Genomic DNA, 16,787 nt, shown 5'->3' with positions numbered 1-16,787 from the left:
AGCAGCATTAGTGAGTGCACAAGGACTAATTTGAAGACTATTTCAAGGGCAGGAAGAGAAATAGGGAGGAAGCACAGATGGTGTGGGTAGGAGGGGGAGGAGGTGTTCATTTGCTACAAAGCCCTGTTTCTCCATGGACTACATGGGGTCTTTTTGGAGGCCACCCATGCACAATACAGTGCAGTTTACTTCTGGTGCACAGACTTTTCTTTCTGAGGTTACCATGATCTCAGATCAGCGAACAAGGAAGCCACTTTTCTGGAACAAAAGGATAACAAGCTGAAAAATCACTGCTCTGCTAGTTTAGGAAATAACACCTCTTTTGGCGATTTTGTTTTCTACTTTGTTGGAAACGAGGTTGTTATGGGCTTTCTGAATGGCGCCATGCTCTTTTTTAGCACGGAGAGGGGGCACGGTAATGGGGTCAGCATCAGCAGGCTCACTGGTCTACCGCTACAGATGCATTTTCCTTTTCACAACTCTTCCATCAAAGACATCCTCAAATGAAAAAAGTAGTAGTAAAACTCTTCTGTGTTACTTTATTGGCCAGAGAACATTTTAGAAGTGTTTAGACACTTGCTGCGAAGGTCCATCTCTATTTAGAGGTTTAATACTTGCCAGATACCTCAAGTGAGTGGTACTCTTCATGCGTGTGACATCAGGTCAACATTTTGAATTATCATAAAATGCACAGTGTTGTGTGAAAGGTGTAGACCGTAGTCCAGTATTCTCTGTAAGATGTTTCCATAGGTTGAAGAGTCTGTTCCATACATCTTTGTGTTACACAAACGTCACAGGTTCCAAGCCTGGTTAAAAAAAAGTTCAGCGGATTATGTGCAATTATCTACCTGTAATCACTGCTTAATTTGAGCTGGTGGTTGCACGTGGGGCCCACCAGCACTCATTTATGGGGATCTGCACTTATTTTTCATTCTCAGATTAGGCCCAGGCAGAGCATAAGAGAAAAAAGACACAAGGGGGCAAGAAGGAGGAAGAGAGAGACAGAATAACTATGGCACTTGGAGAAAGCAGGAGCTTGCACGAGTGAGACAAAGGGGCAGGGAATGCCTGTTCTTGGATTAAGGAGGCCTGAGTTGGATTCAAGACTATGATGACTTGGTTTTTGGTAATTAGACATTCAGCACAGGCAGGTGGCAACACAATCTTTCAATCTTCTAATATTAATAAAATGTTTTCTATTGAGTTCGGTAACAACAAACAGACATTAAATTAAAATATTAGTGTGCAGTGACCTATGTTGTTGGCTATTTATGATGGCATGTAAATGCCACATACGGGTCAGGCCTAATTGTGTGATAAGCATGACTGCACTACTCCTTTAGAGTGTGCATGTGAAAGACGTAGGGCCCTAAAAAGTAACACTTTGAAGTGTAATAATAGCTGAGTGTGAAAGATTGCCATTATTCTACAAATAGAATGACGTTAGCCACGCCAAAATAAACAATGGAAATGCAGCAAAGAGGAAATCTTTGATTCTGATGTTTAGAAAGTTTCTTTCAGTGAGCAGCATTGCAAGGGAATCCAAGCGGGAACAAAGCTAATAAAGTAGGAAGCATGTTTTTAATATAATGGCTTGACTTTCCGAATGCCTCTAACTGGGGCCTGGTTCATGTAGTGATGTAGTTGGAAGAACCTGCACAGTAGCTCATTCACCCCTCTCTCTCCATAGAGAATCATTGGAGAGTGAGGTATAAAGTGCTCTAAGAATCTGGGAGGGGCAGACACCAAGACAAGCTACCTGGGGGGGATGCTGAAGGAATGAAATACAAGTGTAAATCTGACAGCTGCTTGGGGGTATGCACAGATAATACATGGGTTGGCATAATATGGTAAGAAAAAGTGCAAATTATTCAGCCAATGCTGTAATTGGGAGGCTGACATTGATATAGATATAAAAGTTAAGTAGAGGTTAGACTCATTATTACAGATAGCAGGGATGTGTGATAAGATGCTTCAGGTTTTTCTAATATTCATCTTGTTTTATATAGTTCTCATCATTCTAATGCACATAATTTGTATGTTGATTGTTATGACAAATAACCAAATACGTATAAACCCCAATTGCTATGTGTGTCTACTGCTTTCAGAGATCAGAATAAGAGCTGGTGCAGCTACAGGCCACTGGAGGTCAGACACCCCTGGTAGAGTTGTCCGGCTCATAACACTCTGGTACCAGATGAGGGTTATAAGGAAGAGTGAGAGATGTCCACCTGTTTGCCTCTTCTCTGAAGGGGAGACAGGAAGCAAACTCCTCTTGGGGCTAAAGAAATCTATCTGGGTGTGCCCCTCATTTTGGGGAGGGGGTTCAGAATGGCAGTGTGGGCTTTATAGGTGTGAACTATTAGTGTTATTACATACAAACACTAAGGCATAGAACTAACACCGGGAAGCAGAGGATGTAAGCGCTTTTCAATTTGTTTTTCTGGGTTCTTTGTTTTTCCCGGATGGGCCTCTGAGTCTGGTGGTCTGGTGTTATTGTTAAGCTTGGACTCCTTTGATATTGGACATCTGTACCCAATGAAGATACTGCCCAGAAAAAAAGGATAAATGATTGTCCTTTAAGAGAGGGCTTTGGAGGTTGTCAAAGGAGGTGAAAGTGGAGAGATGAAGCCTCCAGTTCCCCAAAACTCAATCCAATCTGCTATTATACTAGACATACAAATGAATGGGTTCGGTGGTGCTTGTGTTCGCAGCATGTGTCCTTGTGTCAGCAGAGTGCGCCTTAACTCTACCCTTCCTGAACCCTGAAAAACCTTTACTACCCCTTAACTCTATCCTTTCCAGAAACTTAAAAACCTTTAACTATCCATTTATGCTCCCCTTCCCTGAACCTTCACAACCCCTACTATCCCTTAACACTACCATTACTGAACCCTGAAAAACCCTTACTACCCCCTTAACTCTACTCTTTCCAGAAATGTAAAAATCTTTATTTATCTATTCATGCTACCCTTCCTTGGATCTACAAAATCCCGCTTTCTAGCCCTACGACCCCTTCCCCATCTTGGTATATCTCCTCCTCTCTACTTTAGCAGGAGGGCGTCCCCTTGACTCCGCTCCCAGTAGACTTATCTTTATAAGACACAACAGCTAAGGATCTGCAAAACTGATTCAAGAATCATTATTATGCTTTCTGTTTCCAAATTACTGTACGTAGCGTGGCTTATAGGACTCAAGTCGCTAGGGAAGCGGCACAATTGCAACTTATCTCAAGTATTTGTTGTTTTTAATTGCTTCTCCCAACCAAATGTGTTTATCAAGTGTTTTTAGAGTTTTAAGAATATTTATTAAGCATCTTTCCAAAATGCATTTGTAGGTTTTTATAGGGATGTCAAAAATTGTGCATGTTGTAATTTGTTGATGGATTTTATTATCTGATCTGACAATAAAGAAAAACAATTTTTTTTTATTTATTTTTACTGTAACCACAACTATTTTTCATTCCCCTTTTTCAGTAGACGACACTTTTGCCACAACCTTTTTCAGTCTCCTTTTTTCCCATGGTAATTTTGTATTGCAAATCACTTGCTCCACTTTTCTGGGAATTACCATGCATTAATAACACCTGGGGAAAATCCAATATGCATCTTGAGGTTTTCTGATTTGGTGATATTCCTGTCCCATTTTTAGCTGGAATAAGGGATAATCTGTTGAACTGGAGTTTCTGAAGCTCAAAAACTTTAAATGGTAAATGCTGCTTTTGAACCCAACCATTGACTGGTGTTTTGTAAGATAATTTATTTTCTCGATGTTATTCATCAATTCACCTGTTGCCTTTTTAGGATCTTGCACTTGGAATTTCTCAATTGAATAGCGCATGCCACAGATGCTTCAAAACTTGAATTCTGCATCCTTGACTCTCCAATCAGATATGATCAGCCGTGCATTGGGTCCAGAATTTGGAGGCAGCATCGGCATGATGTTCTTCCTGGGCAACGCATGTGCCAGCGCGCTCTTTATTCTGGGTCTCGTGGAAGCAGTCGTTGACACCTTTGGAATCCCAATAGGTAAAAGTTTTTTCCATTTTTCCTTGGGTGTAGTTCATTATTGATACTCCTGGTTAGCCAGGATGCTGCAATTTAGGAACTTTTCACTGAAAGATAACCGGTTGCATTGAACTGCAGAAAAATTTTGTTTTTCACTCACTATAATGGTTGTGCAAAATGTATTTTCTGGCCCTAGATTTTGTGATCAGATGCCTTGTGTCACTGTTTGAAAGAATGATGACTGATTTTGGTATGCTTAAGAAATGGTGTGCACAACTGAAGGGAGGACCTGGCCTGGAAGTTCGGACCGGACTGTTCCCATTGGGAACAGGGTCAAGACTGATTTGGATATGGCTGGGTCCAAACTGGAATGGCATGGCGAGTGGAAAAAATTATGGATTTAGGCCCGCATCTGTGACTGGGGTGAATGTTTGAAATTGTTCAGCATTCCTTCCATCATCTGTTCTTTTTGCATGTGTCGCCCTAAATGGGAAGGGCACGCTCCGATATGGGTCCTGTGTTCATTGTGCCACAGGATTTAAGCTAGCCTGCTGATGAGGGGTGATGCCACAACACCGTCCCCAGAATGCTTTTTTTCTGGTCTAGGAGGACCTGGCCTAGCAGTTTAGGCTGGACTGTTCCCATGGGGGGAAGGGTCAAGACTGATTTGCATATAGTTGGATCAAAATTGGAATGGCAAGCAAAAAAATTATGGATTTAGGCCCAGATCTATGACTGGGGTTAAATGTTTGACATTTTTAAGCATTCCATCCGTGATCTGTTCTTTGTGCACAACTGAAGGCTAAACACTACAGAGTTCTAGAACATTCTAGAATATGAAGGAGAAGCACGTGAGTGACACCTCAAAGAGTTTAGGAAGACAGGGCTGGTAGAAAAGATCCTAAATGAGAGGAAGGGAGATATAGTATCACACAACTGGTGAGTGAATCACTGATGCTACCATTGAGGTACCAAGATGATATGAAATTTGACTTAAATAAATATTGGGTGAGCAGATACAAGAATTATAACGTGATGGTCAAACTGGCTATAATAATAAGTTCTGTAGAAAGAGTTACATTTTTTAGGCTCCCCTAAATTTTATATTTTCTTCTATCCAGAGTGAGTGTGGGATCAAGATTCCAAAAGCTTTCTGCGAGATCAGCAATGTCTTTCCTTCCCTTTCCAAATTTGGGAAGGGACAAATTATTTTGCCAGTTACACAGTAAAGTCTTTAAGCATAGGATTAGCACAGTGCCATCCTCGCCGACCTGTGAAAATACAAAATACTTTTTCTACTCCAGGCACAGTATTACAGCTTCGAAATAGTAAAATAGCATCCAAGCCAACCCGTAATAAATAAAAGCAACCCATGCCGCATGTTTTGCTATACCCTTAATGTGGCACAGGTTTTGTATGGTGCTCTGTTCAGGAGCTGATTTCCATCTAAAATGGGGAACCCAGAATTCTCTGCTTCTTTTTGCATAATTTATGTAGTACCCTTAGCCTGAAAGGGTATTCTTTTGACCATTTTGATCATTTAGAACCTGACGTAATCAGGGCATCACAGCTCCTTTGACTTCCTTGGCAAGGGATGTTCATGCACCTCTAACTTTGGGGTAAAAACTGTAAAAGTGATAGCAGCATTAGGGTGCTATTTTTCAGAGCTGCTGGAGTTGCATAATCTGACTCCGCTGTTAATAGCTAGTCTTTGGATTGCATATGTAATCATCTATTTTTTGTCATTGGTTTCTCCATCTCGGATCTTTCTGCTCAGCTCTTGGATCCCCTTACCAGTATTTGTAGCACTAGAGACATGGTGTTTGGGACTGGAATTTGTATTGTTTCGCGGTGGATTTGGAAGGGAGGTTGGAATGCCATTGAAGGTGCCAAACCAATGGCCTGCCCCTGTTGATGCTCTAGTGGTCTTTGTTTCTTTCCAAATTCCATCTTAGAAGTTAACCAAATTGAGCCCACATGCAGTTTGTTTGCGAGATAACTGAGCTACTCGAGGCAGACGTCTGTCCATGTATCAGATATTGAATCACAGAGGGTCTAACACCATTAATAGCTGATGGGAAGAGGTGATGCAGGAAATCAAAACAGTGATAGTGGGAGAACTTTCACCAAGATCCTGAGAGGTATACAGTTTCTCAGCACATGGTCATCTTTTCTCTTTTTTTAAATCTGTGTATTGATTTTATTGTCAATAATACACATCAGTATGCAAGATGTATAGTATAATATAGAACATACCCTATAATAGGGGGAGGCATCATCCGAACCAGGATAAGAAACAACCACAGGCAATGCACTACCATCATGGATAGGAACCACACTTCATATCCATAGGGTTCTACCATCAGAATCAATCCAATCCCAATTGACACATACTAAAGCAAACAATCAAATATATCTAAGTCCTTAAGACAATACTGGGCGTCAATGAATGGAATAAAACATTGAGCAACATCAAGGACAATAAAAAAGAAATACAGTATGAGTAATAATGCAGCCGTGGGGTGGCAACTGGGTGGATCTTACCAAACAGAAGAGCATCTTGGGCCATTCCAGGAATAACAAGCAAGGAGAGCCAACATGCAAATGTAGGTACTTAAGTAGATAGTTAAAGGTGGGACACTCCCCAAATGTTTGTGTGTAACTGAGCCTGGTTGTTTAATTTGCATGTCAGTTGTTTATGGTAGGCCATCATGGCCATGGCTTCCATCCAGTCTGTGGGCATAGGGGGGTCTTTATCCATTGGCAGAGAAGGCAGGTTTTTTTAAGTCACCAAGGTGGAGTCAATCCAGCTTTTCTTGTAGTTTTTGAGCCCCGTGATAAGTTTGGTGTCATGGCTTAACACCAGTTGTGGAAAGATTCCACTCAAGTCTTTGAGGGTGCTCCAGATAAATTCCAATAAGCCTGGATATCAGGGCAGGACCACAGAATATGTAATATATTGCCTTCAGGTGAGCAGCATCACAAACACTCGACCGCAGCCGACAAATGGGCTGTGTGCAATTTACTTGGTGTCCAACGCCACTCCTGGAGCACTTTTAAGAAGCAAACTGTGATGTCTCTGTCCTGCAATCCCTTATGTGTTTGGAGTGGGTGGGACCAGTCTTTGTGAGAGTATGCCATTTGGAGCTGGATTTGCAACCTGAGACTGAGAGATCATTCCACTGGTTCACAGTAGAGATTTGTAATCCTCAGATCATAGAGGTCAGATAGCAGTTTCTTGTAATGGCCCCATTTAACCAAGTAGATGCATCATAAGAGGTGAGTGTGGACCAGGGCGGAGTTCCAATTGGGAGTGGAAGCTGTGTCGGAGCTGACGATATTTCCAGAACTACTGGGCAGGTGGAATTCAACTTGGGCATCCTCGATAAGTTTCAATCTGTCACCATCGATAACGTGATCCAGCGTTTTTGTACGCTTGGCCTTCCAATCACCATTTTGAAGGAGGGATTGTCAATTGTTAATTCCATGCCCTTCACAGTGGCTCATCTAAATGGAGGAAACCATCTGCTCCCAGCAGTTTGTGAGTCAAGAGTCAGACATTAGTGTGGTGGCATCTTAAGGATTGTTGGGGCCACTGGCAAAACACATAGTAGGGGGCCCTGTCCTGAATAACTTTGAAGTTTATTACCCATTTTGTGCTACGTCAAGCGTGCAAGATGCCAAACATTATTAAATTATAGGTTACATTTTCTGAAATGGTTTCAAACAAGGACAGATAAAATATGTCTTGGTTGGGGCCCCAGAATGTGTTAGATGACACTGAGTAGAGAAAAACAAAGTCTAGGGAAGAGATTGATATAAGGAAATTGAGGAGAAAGAAAGCATATATCACTTTCCCCTCAGGCTTCTTGAAAGGTAAATTCTTCCCCCCACCCTGACAGAAATGCCAATAGTGTACTAAGAGGCAAATCTTTTGTTATATGCACTCGTTGGGTGGCCTGGGTTTCTATTATACACAAACAACATTATAGTTTACTAAATCAAACACAAAACAAGGGTTTGTGTAGTACTCATCCTGATGTCATGTATGTTAAGGTCCTCGTATGTGATAATGAAGAAAAAGCAGGGAAAGTGAAATAAAAAAAAAAGGCTAGGATCACACAATTTGATTAAGCAACGAAGCCGGGATTAATCACAAGTTTTTGGTTTCACATTGTTCAATTCACACACTAGAAGTATATGCCTCGCTTCCCTTTAGTCAACTATACTACCAACCCCGACCGCCATCCTGCTGATATCCCTACTGCCCTTGGTCACATCAGGAACAAACTTTGTGGCCCCTGGGAAAATGTTTGTAAGTACCTATGCTTTAAAATGTCTCTGCTTCAGTGAATTGAAAGGTTGAGGGATAAATGTTTGGACCACTCTATTAGATGGGCATGTTCAATTCTGCCAGCTTTGTTTTGTGATGCTGATAATTACTGCACTTATTTGAGTTTGCAGAGTTTGTCGACTTAGATAAACCTTTCATATATGTGAAACCAAATACATTTTTCTCTCGGACATTTAATGCAAGAAAAAACATTCACCAATAGAAACACTTTTATTTATCCCGGTTAACTTTTTGTGTGAAAACCCTGTAAATATGTGACTATTGACCACAATTATTTTTTCTTCAAACTTTTCTAAATTTGCTGAGGTAAATCTTGTCAATTTTCCACCTGCCCACCCAGAATGATTTCTTTAAAAAAATGGAATGGGTGGAGTTGTAAATTCAGCAATATGTTAATCAAGGCATGTGTCCTATGTAATGTTGTCTACTAGAAGGCTATGGATTGAGAGACCATGCACTGTACACAATGTGTTGCCTCAAGAGAAGAAAAATAATATAGAATTGATATTTTTTATGGAGCCTGGGAATGTCAACAGGCATCTTAGCACTGGTGTGTGCTAGAAGTAACAAATCCTGAGACTAGTTGGGCAGCATAGATGAACAAAGCCTGGTTTTAAGCTGTTTTCTAAAACAGGTGAAATTGGATTGAGCTTTGAGATGCAAAGGCATTTTATTCCAAAGTTTACAGGTAGCAGAAATAAAACTTCTGGTATGGAGACAATATTAATTATGAATGCATTGTCCCTGAGAAAGTAGAAGGACAGGGAGAAATTTTAATGTGGTCCAGTGCCCATCCTCCCAAAGTTAAGAATAAATAAGTAAGGTGCACTGTTCCACTGAAGAACGCAGGTCAGGAAGGCACCCTTAAAAGTAGAAGACAGAGCCTTCACACACCCAATGGGTGTCATGCTTCATAATTGGGCCTGCTCCTCGTCGGGCTGGTGCTGCAATGTCCGACGATCCCCTCAAGGGGGCTCTTTGCCAGAGATCTTTTGTGAATGGGTGCCGTAATTGTATGTAGGGGTGGATTCAGACCTATGAGAAGAAGTGAGAAGCTGGAGACAAGAGATTAAAATTGGCTCTAAGCCCTCACATCAGTTTATTACTTCCTTAGAAAGGGTCTAGGTCAAAGTTAAAAACACAGGGAGCGGTCAGGGAGATAATGTTTCTATACTCTACCAGAATGGACAGGAAGAAGGTGGATTGGTCCTACAACCCTGAATGATGGTCGACATGTTTCACGCTTATGAAGTCCCCAAAGGATCTAGTAGCGCTTCTTAAGGATCAAAAATATAAACTCCTAAGTTTCACTAATGAACTCAAATTAAGTTAAAAATAGGTGAACAAAATGTACTTAATGAACTACAAGCAAACACTAGTTAATGACCTGTGGAAACAAGAGAAAAAGCAAAAAGATACATCCACAATTAATAATGTTTTATGCATCAACGTACATATAGTGGATTGACACTCGTGGTTGCATGCACGCATGCTAAGAGTCTAAACAACATGTGTCCTTACTCCGCACGATCCCACCAACTCCAAACGCGAATCACCTTGAGGCACTCAAAAATGATAAAACAACAGAATTTCTTACCCTCCTATATTAAGGAAAGGGCCCCTTGGGATAATGAGAGCCAGTGGGACTTCTGTGGCCCTGTAATTAAACATTTTATACATGTTAAAATCTATGCTGATAGAGTTGTTGGTAGAACATAGAGTAGCAAAGGATGGTAAATTACCTCCCTATATGTAGTGCTCCAAACAACAACTGTAGGTAAACAGAATGCTTACATCTACGAGGTAAGTAACCTCATAACATCTAAAAATGAATAGATAATACTATTACGGTCACCAAAAATAGAGTGGACAGATGGGCTGAGGAGGCAGCTTGGGGGTTAAAGCGGTCAGTGGCATTTGTGGAGTGTCAAAAGCTGAATGCTAGTAGTGGACCGAGGGAATCCTAACCACAGGTCTCACAAGAGGAATGGGGACAAAGAAACTAGGACATTGACTACAAGAAACCGGTGCCCACAGGCGAAGGGAACCGTGGCAAAGGAAGCCCATGTGGGCCACCTTTGGCGGGAACTCATTCTAAAAATGTCACTGGGACAAATGTTTTAAGTATAAAATCCTCGGTGAGGAAAAACCTAAATAACCAATGTGGTTCATGGTGATGTATTATGAAATCAAAAGCGACCAAGAGACCAGAGAGGACCAGGTCGTGAGGATCGCCGTGTATGAGTAATGTATTGTCCCACCTGGTAACCATGGGCAGTTCCTAGAATATGTTACCATAACCCTGGCTGGTCAGTCATTTTTGCTGGACCGAGGTTAAAAACTCCAGCCGGAGCCCACTTCTTCCAGTTACACCAGGTGCCATGACCACCCGATTCAAAGAATTAGAAAATGTTCGACCAGAATGTTTTATAAAGCATTTGGATCAATTTGGTGGCATTTCAAGCTGCCATTAATATGATAATAACGACAGGCTTACCTTATAAATCTGAAAATGGATTTGAAGGAGAGCACAGGGCCCTGAGAAAGCATGGAACCTGGAGCATAATGTCCCTCTTGCTTCCGTGTGATAGCCCTGCCATTACCAGATGGTTAAACTTTCTTTTGAATCCCATTCAGGATGGGCCAAAGATGGAGTCTCTCGGCCACAGCACATCTGGATCGCTGCATAAGGTCGAAGTTTTCCTAATTTTTTTCACTCTTTCTCCTCAATGTATTACATTATGTAGCGCTTGTCCTGTGACCTTCTCGAGGAGCTGCTTTGCTTCCCAGCTATTTGTCGTTTTTTTTATTTATTTCCTCAGTTTGCCCTGTCCTATGGAGGAGCAGGTTGGGCTGGTGTTTCAATTTTTTAATTAAATAAAAAATGTTCACATTAGGGGACGCATTTTTGAGGAAATGCCAAGTCGCTGTGCCTCAAGGAGCTAGTCCATCTCCAGAGTGTACACCGGTGCCCCAAACCTGTGATGAGTTCATTAGGTGATCGGTGGCTCTCCTTGCTTAATGATGCAGATGAGATGATGGTAAGGGCTGTCTATCTCCAAAGGGTTTACAATATATACAATGACCGGGGGGGGGTGAATAAAGCTGCTGTACAGTGCAAGCCTTCAGAAGTGGGGTGCACTGGTTCAGATGCAGCCATCAGTGCCAATAAGACCAGACTGAGGAGCAGACCACTGTGGGTCTGTGGTCATTGTGTCAAACACACAATACTTCAATGTAAGCATTGAATTTCATGGTCAACTCAGCTTTGATTTCACCATGTAACTTACGTAATAATCTCCCTAAAAATGATGCATCTTCGAGGATTCAGGCACCCCTGGGGCCTATTTACGAAGACTTTTCGGAGTACCTAGCATAGTACTATTTTACTCTTAAATGCCTTTGTGAATTAGCCCCAAAACATCTAAAATGGAGATATTTAGGTAATAAAGGCATACAGGTATTCAAAACAGAAAGGCTGTATTGCAGTGTTACTGATGCATTGTTGGATTTCGAGGCCGATTCACAAATGAATGTAAAAGTATGTAAGGAGTACTCTACTTAGTATCCATAAATACTTCTGTGAATTAACCCATGTGTCTCAAAAGCATGCAAGGTTGTTTTTTTTTAATTAATGATTTAATATTGAGTCTTAAATATATCGATTCAGGGTCAAATTCTCACAAAGGGCCTGATTCACAAAGGTAAACTGAGACCAAGAATCTAAGTTTACAATTTTCAGTATTCACAAAGGTAAGTTACGAGTAGGATCTTTATGTCTGCACTCGGGCGGAATCTCCGCCCTCAGGGTGGAGATCCATCCCGAGTGCTAAGATCCCACTCCATTGCCGAGATTCCTCTCCGAGTGCGAAATGGAATCTCTGCACTCAGGGCGGAGATTCCTGCCCTGAGTGTGGACGTTCCACCCCGAGTGTGGAAAATCTGCCTATAGTGCTGACGTAGAGATACTACTCATAACTTCTCTTTGTGAATACCGAAAATCTCAAACTTAGACTTTTGGTGTAAGTTTACCTTTAGGAATTGGGCCCTTAGTGAAACCGATCTGTAGGCTTTCCATTTATGGGTTGTGTGCCTGCTTGCTGGTTCTCCCTTTAGCATCCACGTTTCCCTTTACCTGTGCGTTTTCTGGGATATTTTTCGATGGTAAGGTATCGCTGTTTGCTGTTCAATGAAATGCATGTGCCTTTGAAGGGCCATCCCGTGTACAAACAAAAGACAACTCTGTACCCACATCTGCATTGCTAACCAACAGCAGCAGTAGGTGTATCACAACATGTCCTTGATAATGTCTTTGGGTGTTGAAATCCTCTCTGGCATTATTCATCAGGTGCCCCTTTAATGTTTCAGTAAAAAAAAAAAGGCTGGCTGAAGCGAAAAGTAGTTTTCCCAGAATCTGCTGAGTTCCAGGTGCACCAAAGCTCTGGTATCTTCCATCCCATATTGGAATTAGTCACAAAGGTATTGAAACAGCATCCTTTAGAGACTTTAATAGGACTCTACGAGCCTGATTTAGAGTTTGGCAGACAGGTTATTCCATCACAGGTGCAATAGCGTTACCTTGCCCCCCAAACACTAGATCCCCACCTTGTATTTCGTACACTGAGCCCCCATTGGCTCCATACTTCCTCCAGCGACTCATTGGAGTAGGGACTGTCAGAAGAAGGACTTTACACCATCTGCAAATACGATAGAGAACTCTGCTCACCAAACCCTCTGTCCGACCACCTCACTTAGGGAGTTGGGGCCTTCACAGGAAGGACTTAACACTGTGGACCTTATTTTGGAAAAATCTGGCAGTAAGGGACAAGTAAAAAACAATAATGGCCCCTACATCCTGGAAGGAAACTCCATGAATATGGGGGTCATTAGTTTTTTGTTTTTCAAAAACAAACTCCTGCTTTAGGAGTATGTTTTTGAAAAATAAAATAACTTTTGAAGAGTTTCATGGCTGGCCGCCGTGGCTGAAAGTACCATTCGTCAGACTTGTAGGAATTCATAGTAATGAACCGAAAATGAGCCCTGTTATTGAAGAGTCCGTAAGTAGTTTCATTTAATTGCTTATATGTATACACGTTGTTAAAAGTATCCATTCAAGCCATGCACACCTATCCCCCACTCAAAAACAGATGTCCCTTCCAACGACAGGAAAGGATGGCATATGTACAAGTACATGCCTAAAGATACCGGGACATGCTAAGGACAACTAGGCAAACAGCCCCACAGGACTAGTTTAGAGCAATGCTTAATCTGAGCCGGTGTTTTCCAGTGGTCGGCACTTATTTTTGAAGGCCGGCACTTCGTTTTCTGCATCAGGCATTTACAGCATGCAGAAGACTTGTATGGGAAATCAGGAAGCTGCAAGAGTGAGCTGAAGGGGCAGGGAGTGGCTGTAAATGGATTGAAGAGGCCCAAGATGGCCTCAGGATTACGCTGTGTCAGCATTCCATGCTCACTCATTTAACTGCAGCAGCCGCGTGTTTCAGTGGAGAGCTTTGGGCGACTTTTTATTTACAAATTAACCACATGTTTAAAGATGTGTTGAATTCACTCCCCTCCACCCCCAATAGTCCCTTAAAAAGTTAATTTTTCCTGCCGAATTCTCCACACACACACCCCATCGCTTGATTTTGGAGCCCCTACTCGCAAATTGGTCTAATTACACAGCAGCACTTCTCACCCCACCACCCCATAACCCTAAATCCTCAAGAGTGACCAATAAACTAGGTGTTTTTTATCGTATTTCCCCAGCTACATCTGTATCGTGCGGCAGATATTTCATTTGGTCATCCTCGTTTCTTGTTGAGTGAAACAAAACACTGAGCTGTCTCGCCCATTGGAATGAAATACCAGTAGGTGGCGCTGCAGCTTCAAAAATATGCCCCCCCACTTGAATAAGGTCCTCGTGTAGCCCTAATAGCCGTAAAGCTTTACAAATAATCACAAGCACTGGCAAAACCAATCGGTCTGATCATGCCAAGTTTTCCCTCTATATTAGTTAATCTGTTTTGTTGGAAACGTATGCAATAGGCATTGAAACTTCAAATATAATAATAGCAATAATAATTAAAAAAAATGCCGCCATCTAAATGTGGCATTGTAATGTCTGGGAAAAAAATGTAAAAGGAAACCAGCGCAGAGTAAAGTAAAAAATGAAAATAAATCGGACATTTGCCCACAAGCCCTGACATTGAAAAAGGTATATTTTTAGATTGGATGTGCACGCTGAAAATACAATCACTCATGGTGAAGACATCCAATGGCTGACGTGTGCTTTTTTAAAAACATTTTTTCTTTAGTAAGAGGGTGGGGGGTGCAATACCTTTGCGCCTTTACTGATGTTGACTTTAAAAAACAATGGCAAAGGCTATAGGACAGGACTTCGTGTACTAATAATTGATCGTGTGACCCTTTTGCTTTGGCACTCTTGGTACACTGTGACGTAAACACCCTCTTTACAAGCAGCCGGGACATTCTGATGGACCCTGTAAAAGCTGAAATCTCTGTGTGAAAGACCGGAGGAAACGTGGGAATTTGTGCATAAACGCTGATTTTAACGTTATTCTCCAAAAACTTGTAATTCTCATTATTTCCCCACCACCGCGTTTACGAGGACACTGGTGATTGTGGGACAGGAAAATAACTGGGGGTGGGTGAAAAATTCAGCTCCGCCGGAGGGGTTTGGGGGTTCTACGCCGCTGATTCTGTTCTGTGACAGCGCAGCAGCCTGACTGAGCAGTAAGTACATTTTTTTTTTGTATATGTTTATTGAGAAGTACATGTCAATATACAAACTGTGTCAAACAGAGAAACAATACATCAAATTATGGCCATATATGAAAAATATTATGAAATATTAACTTCTCAGATTTCTAAACACAAAAAAAAAAAATTATACATATATCAATAAATGCAATATATGAGATTATTTATAAGGCATCCAACTGTGCATTAACTCTTAGAAGTAGACCTATAAAAAGTAAGTACATCTCTTATATTAAATTAATTAGCTGTTTATTGCCAAAAAAATCCCACCAGCTTCGCTGGTAATAGCATAAAGAAATGGGGAGAAAATGACCAGTACAGCATTATTAGCTGAAGGTATGTTTTTGAGCAAAGGGTAATGAGGCCTTTTGCCATGAGATGGAAGCTTGCCCCATGGTTGGGGGCTTAGTGCACAATTGAGCAAGCAGAGGGGCAAAGGTGCCATCATGAAGCTTACTCAGTAGAGAATCTGAGGAAATGTGGGCATGTTTGATGGAAATGCTTTGACTACACTAGACAGATGCAAAGTAGTAGTGTGTTAAAGGAAAAAGCAGTACTATGTACGACCATAGGGTAAGTGCACCTAGAAGAGCAGTTCATTTAAAGGCCTGTAAGGATGTTGCTAATTTTATCCGGAAAAAGGGGACAAGCCATCACAGAGGGTGGCAGGTGGATGTGATCTTCATAGCCACTGCTGAAGCATGGACAAAATCTGTATTAATTTTCGACATTGCTCAAGTTTTACTTGGAACATTTCTAAATTGATTATCAAGGTGGGATGCTTTACTAGCTCTTATTGGTCTTTCATAATTGTGGAAAGCCTTCAAATAAATAGTTTTGGCTTCAATGTCATAAGAAATCTTCAACCAAAGGTATAGTTTTTGTTTATGATATAGGTCTTGGGGGAGAGGAATACCTCATCACAAATGTGGCGGATATCCTGTCCACCGTCTTACGATCACATTATATCCTATAAGGTTGTGATACTGTGGACGGGATACCTATCATGTTTGTGACTGAGTATCCTATCTGCTGAGATCTTAATCAGTCCCATAGACTTTTTTGATTTTAACATTTCAGGAGTGAACTGTGGGGTGAAAGACGAAGTGCAACGCGGGGTAAAGGTTTTAAACTAAATACATTTATCGAGAGCCTCAGTGATCCAGCTGTTAAAACTATATACATTCTCTTCTAGAATTTGTCCATACTTAGGGTTTGCAATAAGTGGGAAGGATGATTGGTCCAGTACCTACCAGTGTTGGTATTCTGGTGAGATGCAGAGTTCCTACACCCTGGGTAACTGATTAATTGAAGAGGCTTATGGTCCATCTAGGCCAGTGAAGAAGTAGAGTCAATCTTGATACATTTAGAGTTTGAGAGGTGTCCTGCTACATGCTTAGCTTACAGGAGTATCTGGCTGAAGCTCAGAGTAGTGCGTGATTCTATAACATTCACAACAGGACCTCACTGAGGTTGTTCAACGGTAGGTTGCAGTCGCCTAAATAACAGGCTATTGCCGTCTACACTTTAAGCAGAAATTGCCTTTAACAGAGAATCAAAGTGAGTTGATGATAGAGGGGTTCTATAAACAATGATATTTTTTATTTAAAAGAGGAAGATAGGTGCAAATTAGTCTCAAAATG

At 41.4% G+C, this 16,787-nt stretch overlaps 1 protein-coding gene across 1 annotated transcript in view; it reads left to right on the top strand.

Annotated features, from left to right (window-relative positions):
* The window catches only part of LOC138265281 (solute carrier family 12 member 9-like), a 452,520-nt gene that overhangs the window by 103,161 nt on the left and 332,572 nt on the right, over nucleotides 1-16,787 (top strand). The window contains exon 3 of the mRNA XM_069212880.1: nucleotides 3,891-4,028. Coding sequence (XP_069068981.1) covers nucleotides 3,891-4,028 — 138 coding nt within the window. The remainder of the gene's footprint in view (nucleotides 1-3,890; nucleotides 4,029-16,787) is intronic.

The sequence above is a fragment of the Pleurodeles waltl genome, chromosome 11 (genome assembly GCF_031143425.1).
Source record: "Pleurodeles waltl isolate 20211129_DDA chromosome 11, aPleWal1.hap1.20221129, whole genome shotgun sequence".
Classification (NCBI taxonomy): Eukaryota; Metazoa; Chordata; class Amphibia; order Caudata; family Salamandridae; genus Pleurodeles; species Pleurodeles waltl.
This window is presented reverse-complemented; position numbering and strand designations above follow the sequence as displayed.